The sequence below is a fragment of the Orbicella franksi genome, chromosome 10, assembly GCF_964199315.1.
Source record: "Orbicella franksi chromosome 10, jaOrbFran1.1, whole genome shotgun sequence".
Taxonomy (NCBI): domain Eukaryota; kingdom Metazoa; phylum Cnidaria; class Anthozoa; order Scleractinia; family Merulinidae; genus Orbicella; species Orbicella franksi.
The window spans coordinates 22,128,386-22,142,478 of NC_138154.1; the positions used below are offsets into that span (position 1 = coordinate 22,128,386).

A 14,093-nucleotide genomic window follows, 5' to 3' on the forward strand; every position below is an offset into this window, starting at 1 on the left:
CGTTATGTTGTTACTCTAAAAGGGAAAACTGGAGTTCATTCATATTCCATTGAATGCCATTATTTTGCGGCATTCCCAACCGTATTTACTCTTACCTTGGTTAATCTTCTTACGGGTGGCAGCCGAGATAATGAAATAAAACCGATGTCTAGTTTTTAAAAGTGCCTTTCCTGGAAATAATAATTTTGGATTCCATGACTTATCAGGATTTTGTTATCTAATTTTTCAGCTAAACTTTGTTCGTTTAGTCGTCCTTTTTGGACATTCAAATACGGTTGTTTGATTAAAATTTTTGTTTCGTTCACCCTTCGCACACGATGAAAACAAACGCGTCCATTTCGCAAATAACATGGTGGGTACTCCTTGAATATGTTTGAACTTGAGAGCACGTACAGTTAATGATGTGGAGCTAGGCAGGTTCAGAATTTAAGAAAGGCCAACCCACGAATTGTGCAATCTTCTTCTTGTAATGTCCTACCAGCTCGTTGCTAAAAAATCCGACGGCAGTTTATAGTAACTGAGGGTTTTTTTTCACACCAGATCAACCTATCTAACAAAATTGTCATTGACTTCGCTTTTAGTCGTTGAGAACACGCAGGGAAGTAATCTTATACTGATGTAATTTCCCTCGAATATCCGAACAATATTGTTTCCCACCACGAACGTCATTTTCAGCACTTCACAAGTTTGGCACCATCCACAAAAAAGACCAAAGCAATATTCCATGAGCGCTACCCATTTAGCGACTTACAAGGAGATGGAATAACCAGCTTGGTCTTTCCTCTATGATCATGTATTAGATCTGTCCATTTGACTACATTCCCTTCTCCTGACAGACAAGACTTTGACAAGCTTTCGATTTCTTCAGCTAATAACACGTGATCCCATACATTCAAATTTGTCGTCATTCCTTTAAACGACTGGTTAGGTTGGAACTCACCAGGAGGATCTTGCTCGATTCCCACAACTAAAGATCCTCCGGATCTAATCACGTGACCAACCTTCAAGCTTTCCCCTTGTTTTTTTACGCGTCCATCTTTATAGAATTTCCACGAGCCCGCATTGTTTTCCCAGGATGCGCATATGTGATGCCATTTGCCGTCGTTTGCAGAAACTGATGTAGTTCTGTAAAACAATATAACAAATGGTCAACGTACAATGTTCAACCATTGAGTTATGCAGGCAGGCAGGAGGTTGTTAAGCACGCGGTAAGCGATAGCATTCACAATAAGGATAGAACATGGTAAAAGCCCAAAACCATTTTAACAAATTTGTTTGATTGAAACAAGGCTAGTTTCGAGAGTGATAGACATTTCGTCTCCCTTTTAAGCACAAGTCTTGTGATCGTACCTTTTTTGGCAAGCTTCGGAAGCATATCGGGCTCGTTTGGTTTCGCCATGGATATTTTGTCCCGACTTCGTCTCGTCAAAATATAAATCATGCCATGGCTCGTCCAAACTCGCCTGAAATGCACTTGAAACGTACCTAAAAGGTACGTCGATTATATCCGTTGACGTCTCCTTAACGAGGTGGAATCTTGTTGGTGGGCAATTTCAATGTCTTGCTAGCACCCTTGTCAATGATTTGACAATCATCGATCAAAAACTGTCGCCGGAAATACCTGGAAAATGATCGGAAACATTCCTCTGACCTTGGTGCAATGATTGGAAATCTTCAGAAAGTTGCAGATAACAAACTAATTCATAAGGACGTTTATACAGGGTTGCTCAGAGAATTTCAAATTTTTTGATACCTCACGAGCTGAAGACTTGAGGTGAAATGCATTTTTCCATACACTCAAGCATGATTCCACAATAAATTAATGCTCTGCCTCACAGCCTTATAGCGTTCCCAGACTTCTACTTTTCCTTAGCTCTACTGCAATATCTCTGTTATTGAAAAAAGAAGTTTTAAACCTGGGGCGACGGCTCTATACTTACTCCTGTTTGCCACCAATGCCAAGGCGAAATGATCTGTAGTCATAAATGAGCAGCTCATTATCTTCCTCTTTTAAGGAATAACTGAGTGGTGTTCCTCTATTCTCAGTGTCATTGGACTTCATCCAAAAACACAATGTAAACTGTGTCAGATCTGGCAAACCTCCGGCCACCTGGGCAAAATCTTTACTTTCTTCGTTCAGAAATTGTAAAGCATAGTCTGTGAGTAAAAATTGTTGATCTACATATTAGTTAAGGGTTGGAACTATTTCAAGATTATAAGTAATTAAATGGTGACTATTGAAGTAGTAGGCCGTGTATAACCAGCGCTCTCCTCTAGAGACTCTCCCTCCGAAGTTTCTTGGGAGAACGGGTGACTGTACTTGAACTAGTGAAATTGGAAATAAGTGCAATTTGCAAAACTTTATTAATCCCTTTTATTAAGGGACGTATTTTTTCTCAGCTCATGAGCTAAGTTGTGAGAGTTTATTTGTGCTTTTGTAGCTCGGCGCTGTAATGGCGCGTAATCCTGTGTTTCTCTCGCCGCACAATTTTTAGCAAAAAATGAGTCAATTACAGTTGAGTTTAGCTCTCTGATCATTGCTGTATTTAAGAAAATGTTTTGTGAAATACACTTAATCAATTTCCTTGCTTTCTGGTGCTCAATTTACAATAGCAAAGTTTGATTTCGAGTGATTCGCAAGGACTGACAGAAATTGTTTTTGCAGTACAATTTCAAACCAAAAAAACATAAACATGTTATTTTCCGGCTTCGGGTCGGCCCGTATAGTGAGAAACTGTGACCACAATTTTTCACTATACGGACCACCCAGCCGGCAAATTTATTTAGCGAGGATCTGTTGTATCGAAAGACAAATTTGATATTTTCAGCTTATCATCTTTCGCAGTAATTCTAACCTTTTTTGGAGAATGGAGAACTGTCATTTTCAGACCTTGTCAGCAGATGACGGGAAAAAGAGAGAAATCCAAAGGAAATGGGTTTGACCGACGACTGAGTTCGAAATAACATGGTCCGCCAGTGAGCATCGAAGCGTGTAACGAAGTCATAAAGAAGCCCAGCAACAACTAATGATTATACGTTTATCTTCCAAGAGCCGTCGTGCTCTAATTGGCTAATTGCGAATTTGGGTGCAGTAAATGCTAAAACCGGTGTTTTAGCAACTCAAGTCAAATTAAATTTCTGGTATATCTCTGTCTGTTATCCCCTACCCAAAGACTGATCATGGACTCAGGTTTTTGATGCCTAATATCTTCGGTACAAAATTGCAAGACCTACCTTTCCTAGATAATCGTTTTACGTAGAACCTTTCTGGATCTCGAACAAAGTATTCCGGCTTTTCCTCTTTCGTTCTATTGTTCAGTTCGCAAATGTTCTCCTGGGTGACGTAATTGAAGCTCTGGCATCTAACGTCTTGCTCACATTTGAAGTCACATATGTACGCAGCTTTCACTACAACCCTTTTAAAGGTGTGACCTTTAAGAGCCATACTGGGTACATTTTCTTGTGTGAAACACTGACCAGTGGCTACGTCAAGAAATGCCAAGAGGAGGAATAGGTTTACATAAACTGTCATTTTGACAAGTTATTCCAGTTCTGAAAAGCAAACGAATATTAAATGCAGAACTACTCACGGTTATTTTTTCTCCTGAAGTGACATAAAAGACAAAAGATCAATAATCACATATTTTAAACGGTATGTCAAATTTGGCAACTAATCAAGAATTTCTCAAAGGTAACAATTTCTCAACCGACGAAGACACTTGCCATGAGCCACTTAAGTTCATGGATCAGGGGTATCGTTGCAATAAGGCAGCTGCAGTTATTTCATTTTCTCGACCGACTAAAAACGGTTTGACTTAAGTACATACAATAGCTGTCTCTGGCCCTGATTGGCTAGACTGATTTTAACAAGGCGGTCTCTGTTTCTCTTAGTTAAACAGAGCAGGAGATTCGCAAGTATTGATCGATTCATTAATTCTGATAAGGCAGTCAATCTGTTGTCTCAAGATATCTCCATCAATTAAACACGACAAGATTAACTTTAGGATTCCCTCAAGTTTCCAGAGCAGATAGCCGGACCAATACCACTTGAACGAAGTTTTGTTTAATTTTTGTCAACCTTCTGCTGGTTTTCTTCCAACTGGCCATAAATAATGCAAGAACTTCAAGAAGGAGAGTTTGTTGAGTTTGTTAGCCAGTTTTGTTAATTGACATCTCTGCCTCTCACATCTTGCTAGTTGAAACAGAGCCATAAGATCTCAAAAAGTTGTAAGAAAAAAAAAACAGACCAAAAACTCTGTTACAACGAAAATACTCTTAACCGAATAAGAACCCTGGTTGATCAAAATTTCTCTACGTCCTAAGTGTCATCTTAAAGACTTACCATTCCTCATGCTTATTTCTCGAAAAGTGCACTTGGATATCGCTCGTCGCTAAAATAGCATCTGGCCTTATTTGTTTTATCGGCATATGCTATTTTTTGCCAGATCATAATGTCATATAAGACGTATAGAAACATGATTAAAGTAGCAAGTTATGAAAACTACTTTCTTTTTAATTATTTTAGATATTGGAGAAGTGTCATGCCGATCAAGCACAACCTATACAAAATAAAAGTGAGCAAGACAAGGCAACAATTGTATGTTATTGATTGACGAGAAGTTATATTTATCGATACTTTTCGATCTGGAAGTTTTTTGACTGTTAATTCTCCTTGCCTAATAACAAGTTGTCCATGCTTTAGAAGATCGCGGAGGATTGTTAAAATACCAGTTTGCTATTGAACGATTAAAAACAACGAAGACGCAAGTTTTCTTATTTCTCTCCTCCGCTGTACAGTTGTTGTCGATCTCCGCCATTTCCTTTCTTCTAAAGTCGCCGTTTAAACGCCGTATCGCTCGTCAGAAATAAAGTTAAAAAGGCGTTTCATTTCTAAATTACAGTTACTTTCTTTAAAACAAAATGAAGTAACAATTATAACAAAGTTTCCTGGGAATTTTGCGAGTTGAAAGTTCCTACATTGTATTAGCAGTTCAAAATCGTACCTCGGCTTTTTTTCATCCGTGAAACGTGCTGTGATGTACCATCGGTAGCGGGATAAATGTTGAATGTTGCCTTGCATTAGCAGAAACGAGAGAAACAAACATCTGTCAAAACGTCTGTTGCTAAGAAACTGCAACTGCCGTCATATAATACTAGATTGCTTTCCTACAACTGGCTTTATTTCAATACAGATATTTTAATCAACGCTGTTCAGGTGAATGCGTCAAGGCCACGCGACAACACCAAATTAAGGTTACCGTATACCTTTAAAGGTGTCTCGAGTCAAAGCGATATGGCGCGTCCGGTTTAAACAGTAGGTACCAAAACCCCATATCAAATTAAACCTTATAGAGCGAGCTATTAAACCGTACCAGGAATTTTAAAATAAAATGAATTGTCGAATTTTTCACGACCTCTAAATTTGCGCGTCCGAATCACCTTTTGAAAGTTCAGACTACAAGTCAAAGGAAATTTGTTCTCTTGCCCTCATATTTGCACAGTAGTTAGTTTAATATATAAACAACAAAAAACTTGTCTACGAAATATTTTATTTCGATTTTTTTTTTTCCGAGAGCATTGTTTGTACGATCAATCCACATCCTTTTAATGCTATTTTGAAAATGATCTCTGACTTTTCTTTGCAATTGAATATTGCAAAATGTAGACACGTTTTCTCCCCTTTGGCTCCGGAAACTGAGGAAGAAATTAAATTAACGAAAAACAAGATTCGCAAAGCTTGATAGCCAGCTCTATACTCTTTAATTAGATACGCTTTAATTAGATAATATAAAATTGGTCAGAGTAAACACACCGAGTCGAAACCATAACAAGCGATGAAGCGACTCCGTGTCGTCATTATAATGATCAAGATTTGGTTAAGCACTGGACTGCTAACTTCTGCATATGTACATTTGACTATGGTAACAAACGTCATGTTTCTGTCAAGTTTTTTGCTCTGTCAAGCTTTTTTTCCTCGTGAACCCTTTTTCTACAGAAGCTATTTCTTTGCCGGAAAATAAAATGTTTATTCTCACTTTTCAGTATGGAGCAGACGAAGCGCCTTGTTTAATTTTAATTAAATTTGACAATATTAAATAAACGTAATTTAATTTTAATTAAAAGTAGCCGAACTTTAAAACGAACCATTTACATAAAAATGCAGATAAATCAATTTTGAAATCCGACGACGAAAATTCCTTATTTCATCAAACAAGCCGATCAAGCCCGGTATCTCGATGTTTTTGCGTGCTCTTTTCAAGGCAATCACAACGACAAAACTTGCTGCACAAAAATCTTCCAAAAGTTACTCTGAATATAACATGCTAATGCATTTGTGTTAGCTAACGCAGATATATCTGAAAGGCTGGCCTTCACTGAAAGAAACTGACTTGGCAAAAACCTACAGCAGACGTAGTCAGCGCTACAAGAGACCGTGATTATGGGACACGCAAATTGAAATTGATATCATTTTCGTGCGACTGATTATCTATTTCTACCTTGATGACAAAAAGGAGGAACATCTATGGTAAATCCTGAATCCTTTCTAGGGAGGGATAAACCTACTAAGTCGAGTATAGCACCTCTGACCGTGTTTATTTAGACTGCAATGAACACTGTATGAAAACCCTTGTACACTCTTTTGATTTTATACGCAAGGTATCTGGCTATTTTTCCACATTCCTCCCGGGGCAGTTTGTCACTTGTCAAGAAACCTGCAAATACACGACTTCTGAGGTCTGAGCAGTTGTTTGATGAAGTAAAGAAAATATCTAGCCTAGGAGGTCAAAATTATGGGTATTTGTTGTACAAATCAGGATTTAAATATATTCAGGTGTCTCGAACGATTTTACTCTCGCGAAAACATTACTACAATTTTGTTAAACATACACACACTCTTGGTACAGGTTACTAAAATTCGAAGAAAATGGAAAAAAATATTTCCCGCCAGTAAGAGGTAACACGTTGCTAATGCGCAAATAAATAAGTTCGGTGTCGGGGGGGGGGGCACCTTCACTATATAGCAAAACTAAGGAAGGGGACTTCTGACACATGAGCCTCCAGAAGGCTGTGCAAAGGAACGCACGATACTTGATCAATCTAAAAGTGTTGAAATAACATTGTGAGCGGCTGAAATTGCAATAGTTATAGTGTATATTAGCCTCTACGTCAGTCAGAAAATAAAAGATCAGAGATTTTCTAGTGCTCATCTTTTCAGTTGCCAAACTGTGATGTTTTTAGAGCCTAGTTTCTCCATTATTTACACGAAAAGGGGTGTCTCATCGCTCAAAGAATAACCTAGTTTTCCCAGTCCGACTTAGCTCCGAATGTTAAAACAAAATAAATGAATTATTCAACTCTCAACCTCAACATAAATTATTTATGTAGAAAGCCGTCTATTGTACCTTTACACATAAAAGTGAAGAATTACTTGATTGGGCAAACTGCTTTTCTTTAAAAAGACAATTTGATTTGCATAGCTAACGTAGCTGTGAACACAGATGAATAGAATAAAGTTTCCAGTAGCTTTAATTTATTATTTATGAACAGAAGTCAAAAAGAAGCTATCAGATTTTGCTTCCTTTCTTTAGCCGTGTTTCCTAAGAATTTTTTGTAGAGCACAATTTTATAAGAACTGACGAACATTTAACTTAAACTTGGCCTTTGAATCTGCTTGATTTTTTCTTCTTTTTTTATTTACTTATTTATTTACTTGTTTATTTTTTTCATTCAAACAAATTTTTAAGCTATTTGGGATTATTTGATACACCAGTCAGATTGTGTATGTTTTATAAGAAAAATTGACAGGATCTTAAGTATGTTTTATAAGAAAAATTGACAGGATCTTAATTTGCATAAAATTCTTATAACTTTAGTCATTTTCATTAATTTATCATTATAGTTTTGCAAAATTCTGTTCTGCATCAATTCAGTTTTACACTTTATTAAATCCATTTTGAAATCACTGGTTATCCTTGCAATCTGATTGGCTCTCAATGGTGCGATTTATTCACGAATCGCACTATTTTTTGCTCTAAATCGCATCTTTTTCTCAGCCAATGAGAATGGGCCAGTAAAACATAACAACCCATCAGATTTCAAGATTAGTTTAAAGTAATCAATAAAATTTCAGGAAAATGAAAGGCAAAAAGCCACTGTGTGGAGAATTTTGCAAATACTATTGCCAAAACTTTGTTGTTATTGTAGCTTTTTTTCCAAAAAAATTGACAAATTTAATTAATTAGTTTCTGAATGACGATTATGAGCTCCTTTAGGCTGAAGACCTACTTTAATGGAAGTTCCCAACTTTCAGTGTCCATTTTGACGAATATTTTGGCCATTTTTCTTCAACATCTGCTCAAGATCCGTATGATACTGAGTCCAGTAAAACATAAACAAACGAAAACCACACAACAACAAATTCAGAGTCATCTCAAGAAGGTAGATGTTTCCAGGTTTCCGGTAGTTTCAAACGAAGCAACAAAACAGCTCAACTCTGTTGCTGTGAATAAACATAGTCAACATACGCCACACTGCACAAAATAGTGAATGAACGAACGTCTTACGAAGCCGGTGCCAGTCCCGCCATCTTGGAAATATCTTTTGTTAAAACAAATGGCGCTGTCAGAACTTGACAAGGTCCTGAGTATTGAGTCCTACGCCGAGGTTACAAAAAGAAACGGAGATGATAACGAGCTGGACCCCGTAAAATCATACCATTGAACGGCATTTAAAAGAAAAAAAACGTACTATCCACTTGGCATCGTACACTCGAGGGAGTTTCACAACTCAAAAGAAATCGATCGCAGAATTACACAGGATATGCACCTTCAAATTTCTTCTCCAAAGACAATGAAAAGTCGCAGCCTCAACCACAGAAGAAAGGTAGGCCTTCCATAATTGATTCAGGCGACGAGAATTGCACTTTTATACCTGAAGTAGACTATTTTCGACTTCAGATCAGAATTGCTTGTTTCTTTGTCATGCTCGAATGAGTTTTCGTCACATGACATCGTTTTGCCTACTAAATTAGACGTAACGGCTTTTCCGGTTCCGCTTTTTTTTTAACAAACCGGCTACTGAAACAATACACCAAAATCTAAAATTTAAGGCGATAAAATTGTGCGATTTCAAAATGGACCTAATAAAGTGGCAATTGAACTTCATGTCGTGCAATTTTGGTCTGAAATCATACTTGTGATTTCAAATCGAACTCGCGCTGCGCGCTCGTTCGATTTTGAAATCACGCGTATGATTTCAGACCAAATTGCACTCCACTCAGTTCAATTACCATTATTAATTATTTATAACTCCAAGTTTGGCGACTTTTCAGTAAGTCGCTAAATCATTCACACACATCATTGATGGAGTGATGAATATTCGTTTCATTTGACAATTTAACAAGCGATGATTTGTAGTTGGCGCGTGAAGTTTGTCGCTGTCTTCCTACTGTACAATTCTCCTCCAGTTAAAAGTGGTATGTCTGTGGTCAGAGCTTTATTTTAAAAACACCTAGAAGACTATTTTTTCTTAATTCAGAATAATTTTAGAAGGGAAGATCAGCCTTTAAACGTGTTACTATAAGAATTGTTGTACATTTGCCGTGTGCCTCACTTTGTAACTGCAATAGGTTAGTGTTAAATATTCAAATTTTGCACCTAATATAAGTAGCAAAGAAATTTTTTTCCAGCCTTTGATGTGGTCATAACAGGCGTTGTGCAAAATTCCGCTAAACTACAACAACAAATAACCTGATTCCACTTTCAGATGGCACGTGCAAAAGTGATCGTCCTCAGCAAGTTGTCTTTAGCAAACGAATAGAGAACTATGTCTTGGCAGGCCCTATTGTCATGACCAAACTTGTCTCAAGTGATAAAGAATGTCAAATGGCTTGTATCCTTAGCATGAAATGTGACACCTTCAATTTGGGCCCTCGTGATGAATCGTTCCGTTACATCTGTCAGATCTTGAGGTTTGGTGTTCTAAAGTATAGTCTTAAGCGCAAGAAGGGGTGGAGCTTCAGAGCAAGAAAGGTAAATAAGGCTTGCATTGTTTCAAAGTTTATATCCTTCATTACGCGGACAGTTTTAAAAGTGCCAATAAATTTACATTTTATAATCAAGAAGCTGTTCAATGGCTACGCACTATTCTACAGAGTGTCCTGACGAGTAATTTAGCCCTCGGACATATATTGGTGTGAAGAGGAAACTCTTCGCGGTGAACGATGTTTGAAGAAATTTTGAAAATACCATTGCTATGATTTCTTAATTCAAGAGTGTCTTCAGCGAGTAATTGACGTCATTTAAAGTGGCAGTGACCTTTAAAATTCTCCTCAAAATGTTTGGAACAAAAACTGCAGATGCACAAAAGATGAGAAGATCAGCTTGTTTTTATTATAAGCTTGTTATATGGCTTGTGTTTGTTGCCCATGTAACGTGCACTCTGATTGGCTAATTCTGCAAAAACGAAGCAAAAGGCCATATAATAAACAATTTATTAACCTTAAACGTTCGGTCCTTACTGGAAAGTCTGAAAACTAGTTCTACGGATTACATTAAGAGTTGAATTTAAATAATCGTCTTTTTTGCATACAATTTGATTCAGTGCCTTTCCTCTCCCTGCGAGAACGCTGGCATCTGCTACTCTATTGATGTAGGTAGCACTTCGAGATGCGCTTGCCCAGACGGCTGGAAAGGAAAGACATGCGCTGAACTGAGTAAGTAAAGTTCAACATAATTTTCCCGAATAAGTGTCAGTTTCTAAAATTCAAAAATTGATGATTAACCTGAAATTTCAATTAATCACAAGGAATGCATAAAGAATAAATTGCAGTGCAACGTTTAAACGATGTGATCCTCGATTAGAATTAACCGGATTTCCAACAAACGAGTTTCGTAGTGAAGTATTTTTACGCTATTTTCCAGATACTTGTAAGGCTGGCTGGGCACCGTACAAACTTTCTTGTTATAAAGTTTTCCGCACAAAAGAAAACTTTTACCAGGCTAATTCGAGCTGCATCAGTGTAGGAGCTGGATTAGTTTCTGTTGAAGACTTCGCCGAGCGTTATTTCCTAGATACCATTCTAGAGAACGGTGAAAAAGTGTTCGTGGGAATGACAGACATTGCAGAGGAGGGGCGATGGGTGTGGATGGATGGAAGCGTTCCCAGGCTGGACCCGCTGTGGCATGGTAAGCATCCAGATGGCGGTGAGAGGGAAAACTGTGGAGAGTACGTGGAAAACCATGGCTTCCATGACATTGAGTGCGGTGAAAGCAGGCCTTATGTCTGCAAATACTCCTTACACGACATGTGAAACTTTCTACTGTGTTGTTTGATTTTACATTATATAAAAATATTGTTACATGGTTCACCTTAATTTTCATCTTAACTACACAGCATTGAAAGTATCTTTTTTTTGTTTCGGAAGCAAACGTCGACACAAAACCTTGACTTGTTATTAAAAGTAAACGAATTGGATTTTCCCGCGCGGTTTGTAATTGTACAATTCATTTCAGGACATGAGCAAAGTGTAGACTGGGAGTCAAACCCTTCACAAATACCTTAATATTAAACCACCACCCGCCCTTATCTTATAAACACCCCCTCCCTGTAGCTAAAGCGAAGCAAGGAATCCCGGCTCTCTAAATTTTGCCTTTGGACATTTTCTTCTCGGAGAACTTTGGTTGTATGCAGCTTATAATAGCCTTGGTTGCTTACAACATAGCACTTTTCACTTGACTGTCAAAAGTAATTTACGTTTGCTTTGGTTCGGCATAACTTAACTACGCGCTTGGCTTGACAACATTGTGCTGCTTTGTAGCCCAATCAGAACTAAAATCAAAAGCAATCGTGACTGGCTGGCATGCGTATTCCCTCGCTTCGCGTCAGCTACATGTATTCTCTTTAAGTTTTGATTATTTCACTGGTTTGTTTGCGTCCTTTGTAACTGGACAGAATGAGTTATTTTCATGAAGAATTTTCACAAGAATTAAAACAGTTTCCCAAACTCCTGTCGTGTTTTAACAGACAAGTATGCTGATTTAATATTTAAGCACCTTTGTTGAGAAAGCAAAATAAACTAATCATTTCAGCACAGATTGTGTGCCTGTGTACCTTTGCTGGATACAGATTCTGCATATGTCATATACCGTGCAGAATTAAAACAGTTTCCCAAACTCCTGTCGTGTTTTAACAGACAAGTATGCTGATTTAATATTTAAGCACCTTTGTTGAGAAAGCAAAATAAACTAATCATTTCAGCACAGATTGTGTGCCTGTGTACCTTTGCTGGATACAGATTCTGCATATGTCATATACCGTGCATTTACACAGCTGAGAAAATAGCCTTCATCGTAAGCACCTTGCAGCTAACAATAGATCACACTGAATGTTTTGTTAGCACAGGTGCATAACCAATCCGAGAAACGTTCATCCACAGCAACGCCCAAACAGTATTCACAATCGTCTACTATTTCTTAATAAACATCAAATACTCTTACAAAATTTAAACTAGTATCTCCGTCGAAATTCTGTAATGTTTTCCAACTTTCAATCTGCCCATGAATTTTTAAAGTCGGACACAGCTCAACCTCCAATAATACGTCTACTTGACAACCAAAATGACTTTAGCAATCGCTAACCATTTCCAAAGGAACATAAGATACTCTCAAGAGATTTAAATAACGCTAGCTAGCGCTTTCCGTCGAAAATCGGGTAACATCGTTCCCAGCTCCCGCGATTATAGTCACTGCGTAGTATAAACAATCCACTATACACTCCTTTGAACATTTGTTATTTTTGTTTTATCAAAAAATATTCGATACGAATACTAATAGCACCTCAAACTGGGTAATCCGACCAACTTTCAGCACGAAATCTCACATAGAGGTGAAGAGGGCGTTGATTGAAAAACACCTTACTTTATACTCTCTGTGTCGCTTTTCGCAAACCACGACTCATGACGTCACAAGGAACAGGGCGCGCGGTTAAAAAGCACCCAAGTGAAGGCCGCTAAGTAAAAAATATCACATTATGTGCAAATTATCTACAAAATAATGGTGTTCAAGGTAGAGTCTCAACAGAAATAACAACAAATCAGAAGGGAACAATGAGGACGTTTATGACTGCGAAAGCAAGTTGATATAGCCTACGAACAACGAAGATAGAAAATTTTGCAAAAACTCTCTCATGTACGATGCTTTCACGTTTAGCGTCAAGCTTCGTGCCATGGGAAAGCTTTCTAAAAGGGCCATATATTCGTGTTGGAAACCAAAAGTCGTATCAAGGGGGTTCACTTTTTATTTATTGCTGACCATAGATAAGTTTTGCTAGGTGTACGAGTGTAAATAAACGTAATAATTATAGATTTCAAGCAAACACCCATGTTGTGGTACGTGAGGTTCCTCTCTCTGATATTGTTTCGTCTGTATCTTTTTTCTTTTGTCCACAGATATTTAGATATTAAATTTTATTGTGTTCCATTTACAAAAAGAGCCTCAGAGAACGTCTATTTGTTTGCGAACAAATGTGGTAAGCATTTACATAAATACCTATTTTTTGACTCACGGAGTCCAAGGCTTAGTTTTGTCGAACAAAGAATGTCAAAGGAGCTAAGTCACGGTTTGCGAATCTTGAAAAGTTCAGCCTAAATTTTATTAAGTTCGTCGTTTGTAATCCATGTTAATATTCTCTATGTTTAGCCATCCATGTTCCTTTATGGTTTATTATTATCTATCTGATATTTTTCTATCTTAGTAAACTACTATTTTTAGATTTCCTTCAATTTAAAGGTAATTTTGTACGTGGTTGAAATAACTCAAAATATCGTGACTGAGCTGCTTTAAAATTGAGGACAAGTCGCCAAAACAGGAGACAGGTGAAAGAGCTCAATTTCAGAAAACAAACAGAGTCAGCACCGATCTGTCAACTTGGGCACTGTTAAGCTACAGAAGTCAACACTGGACAAATATTTAAATAGCAACGCAAATTCGTAACAAATCCATTTTCTTTTCGATGCATTAAACATTACTAGTAACCGACGGTAATGTCAGCCGTGTTTATATCCGAAAAAAAGAGTAAAAAGTCCGCTGCTTGAT

At 37.6% G+C, this 14,093-nt stretch overlaps 3 protein-coding genes across 5 annotated transcripts in view; 2 read left to right on the top strand and 1 right to left on the bottom strand.

The window, feature by feature from the left end:
* LOC145500186 (uncharacterized) overlaps positions 1 to 14,093 on the top strand; it is a 154,304-nt gene that overhangs the window by 58,976 nt on the left and 81,235 nt on the right. The window lies entirely within an intron of this gene.
* LOC145500711 (neuronal pentraxin-2-like) lies at positions 725 to 3,669 on the bottom strand. The gene is made up of 3 exons (XM_081480234.1): positions 3,235 to 3,669; positions 1,941 to 2,157; positions 725 to 1,125 (listed from the first exon to the last, which is right to left on the bottom strand). Exons 1-3 carry the CDS (start codon positions 3,530 to 3,532, stop codon positions 732 to 734), a joined length of 909 nt encoding a protein of 302 aa, XP_081336360.1. The 5' UTR covers positions 3,533 to 3,669; the 3' UTR covers positions 725 to 731.
* Positions 9,849 to 11,943, top strand: LOC145500571 (perlucin-like protein). The gene is made up of 3 exons (XM_081480091.1): positions 9,849 to 10,031; positions 10,603 to 10,714; positions 10,923 to 11,943. The coding sequence occupies exons 1-3, from the start codon at positions 9,849 to 9,851 to the stop codon at positions 11,309 to 11,311; spliced, it is 684 nt and encodes a 227-aa protein (XP_081336217.1). The 3' UTR covers positions 11,312 to 11,943.

Bases quoted from the DNA above. Each gene is read 5' to 3' on its own strand.
- LOC145500711 (XM_081480234.1), bottom strand. From the start codon at position 3,532: ATGACAGTTTATGTAAACCTATTCCTCCTCTTGGCATTTCTTGACGTA. The intron at 2,158-3,234 runs GTAGGTCTTGCA...TTTTACTCACAG, and splicing joins AAAACGATTATCTAGGAAAG to ACTATGCTTTACAATTTCTG. The intron at 1,126-1,940 runs GTAAGTATAGAG...ATTGTTTTACAG, and splicing joins GGCATTGGTGGCAAACAGGA to AACTACATCAGTTTCTGCAA.
- LOC145500571 (XM_081480091.1), top strand. From the start codon at position 9,849: ATGACCAAACTTGTCTCAAGTGATAAAGAATGTCAAATGGCTTGTATC. The intron at 10,032-10,602 runs GTAAATAAGGCT...AATTTGATTCAG, and splicing joins GGAGCTTCAGAGCAAGAAAG to TGCCTTTCCTCTCCCTGCGA. The intron at 10,715-10,922 runs GTAAGTAAAGTT...GCTATTTTCCAG, and splicing joins AAAGACATGCGCTGAACTGA to ATACTTGTAAGGCTGGCTGG.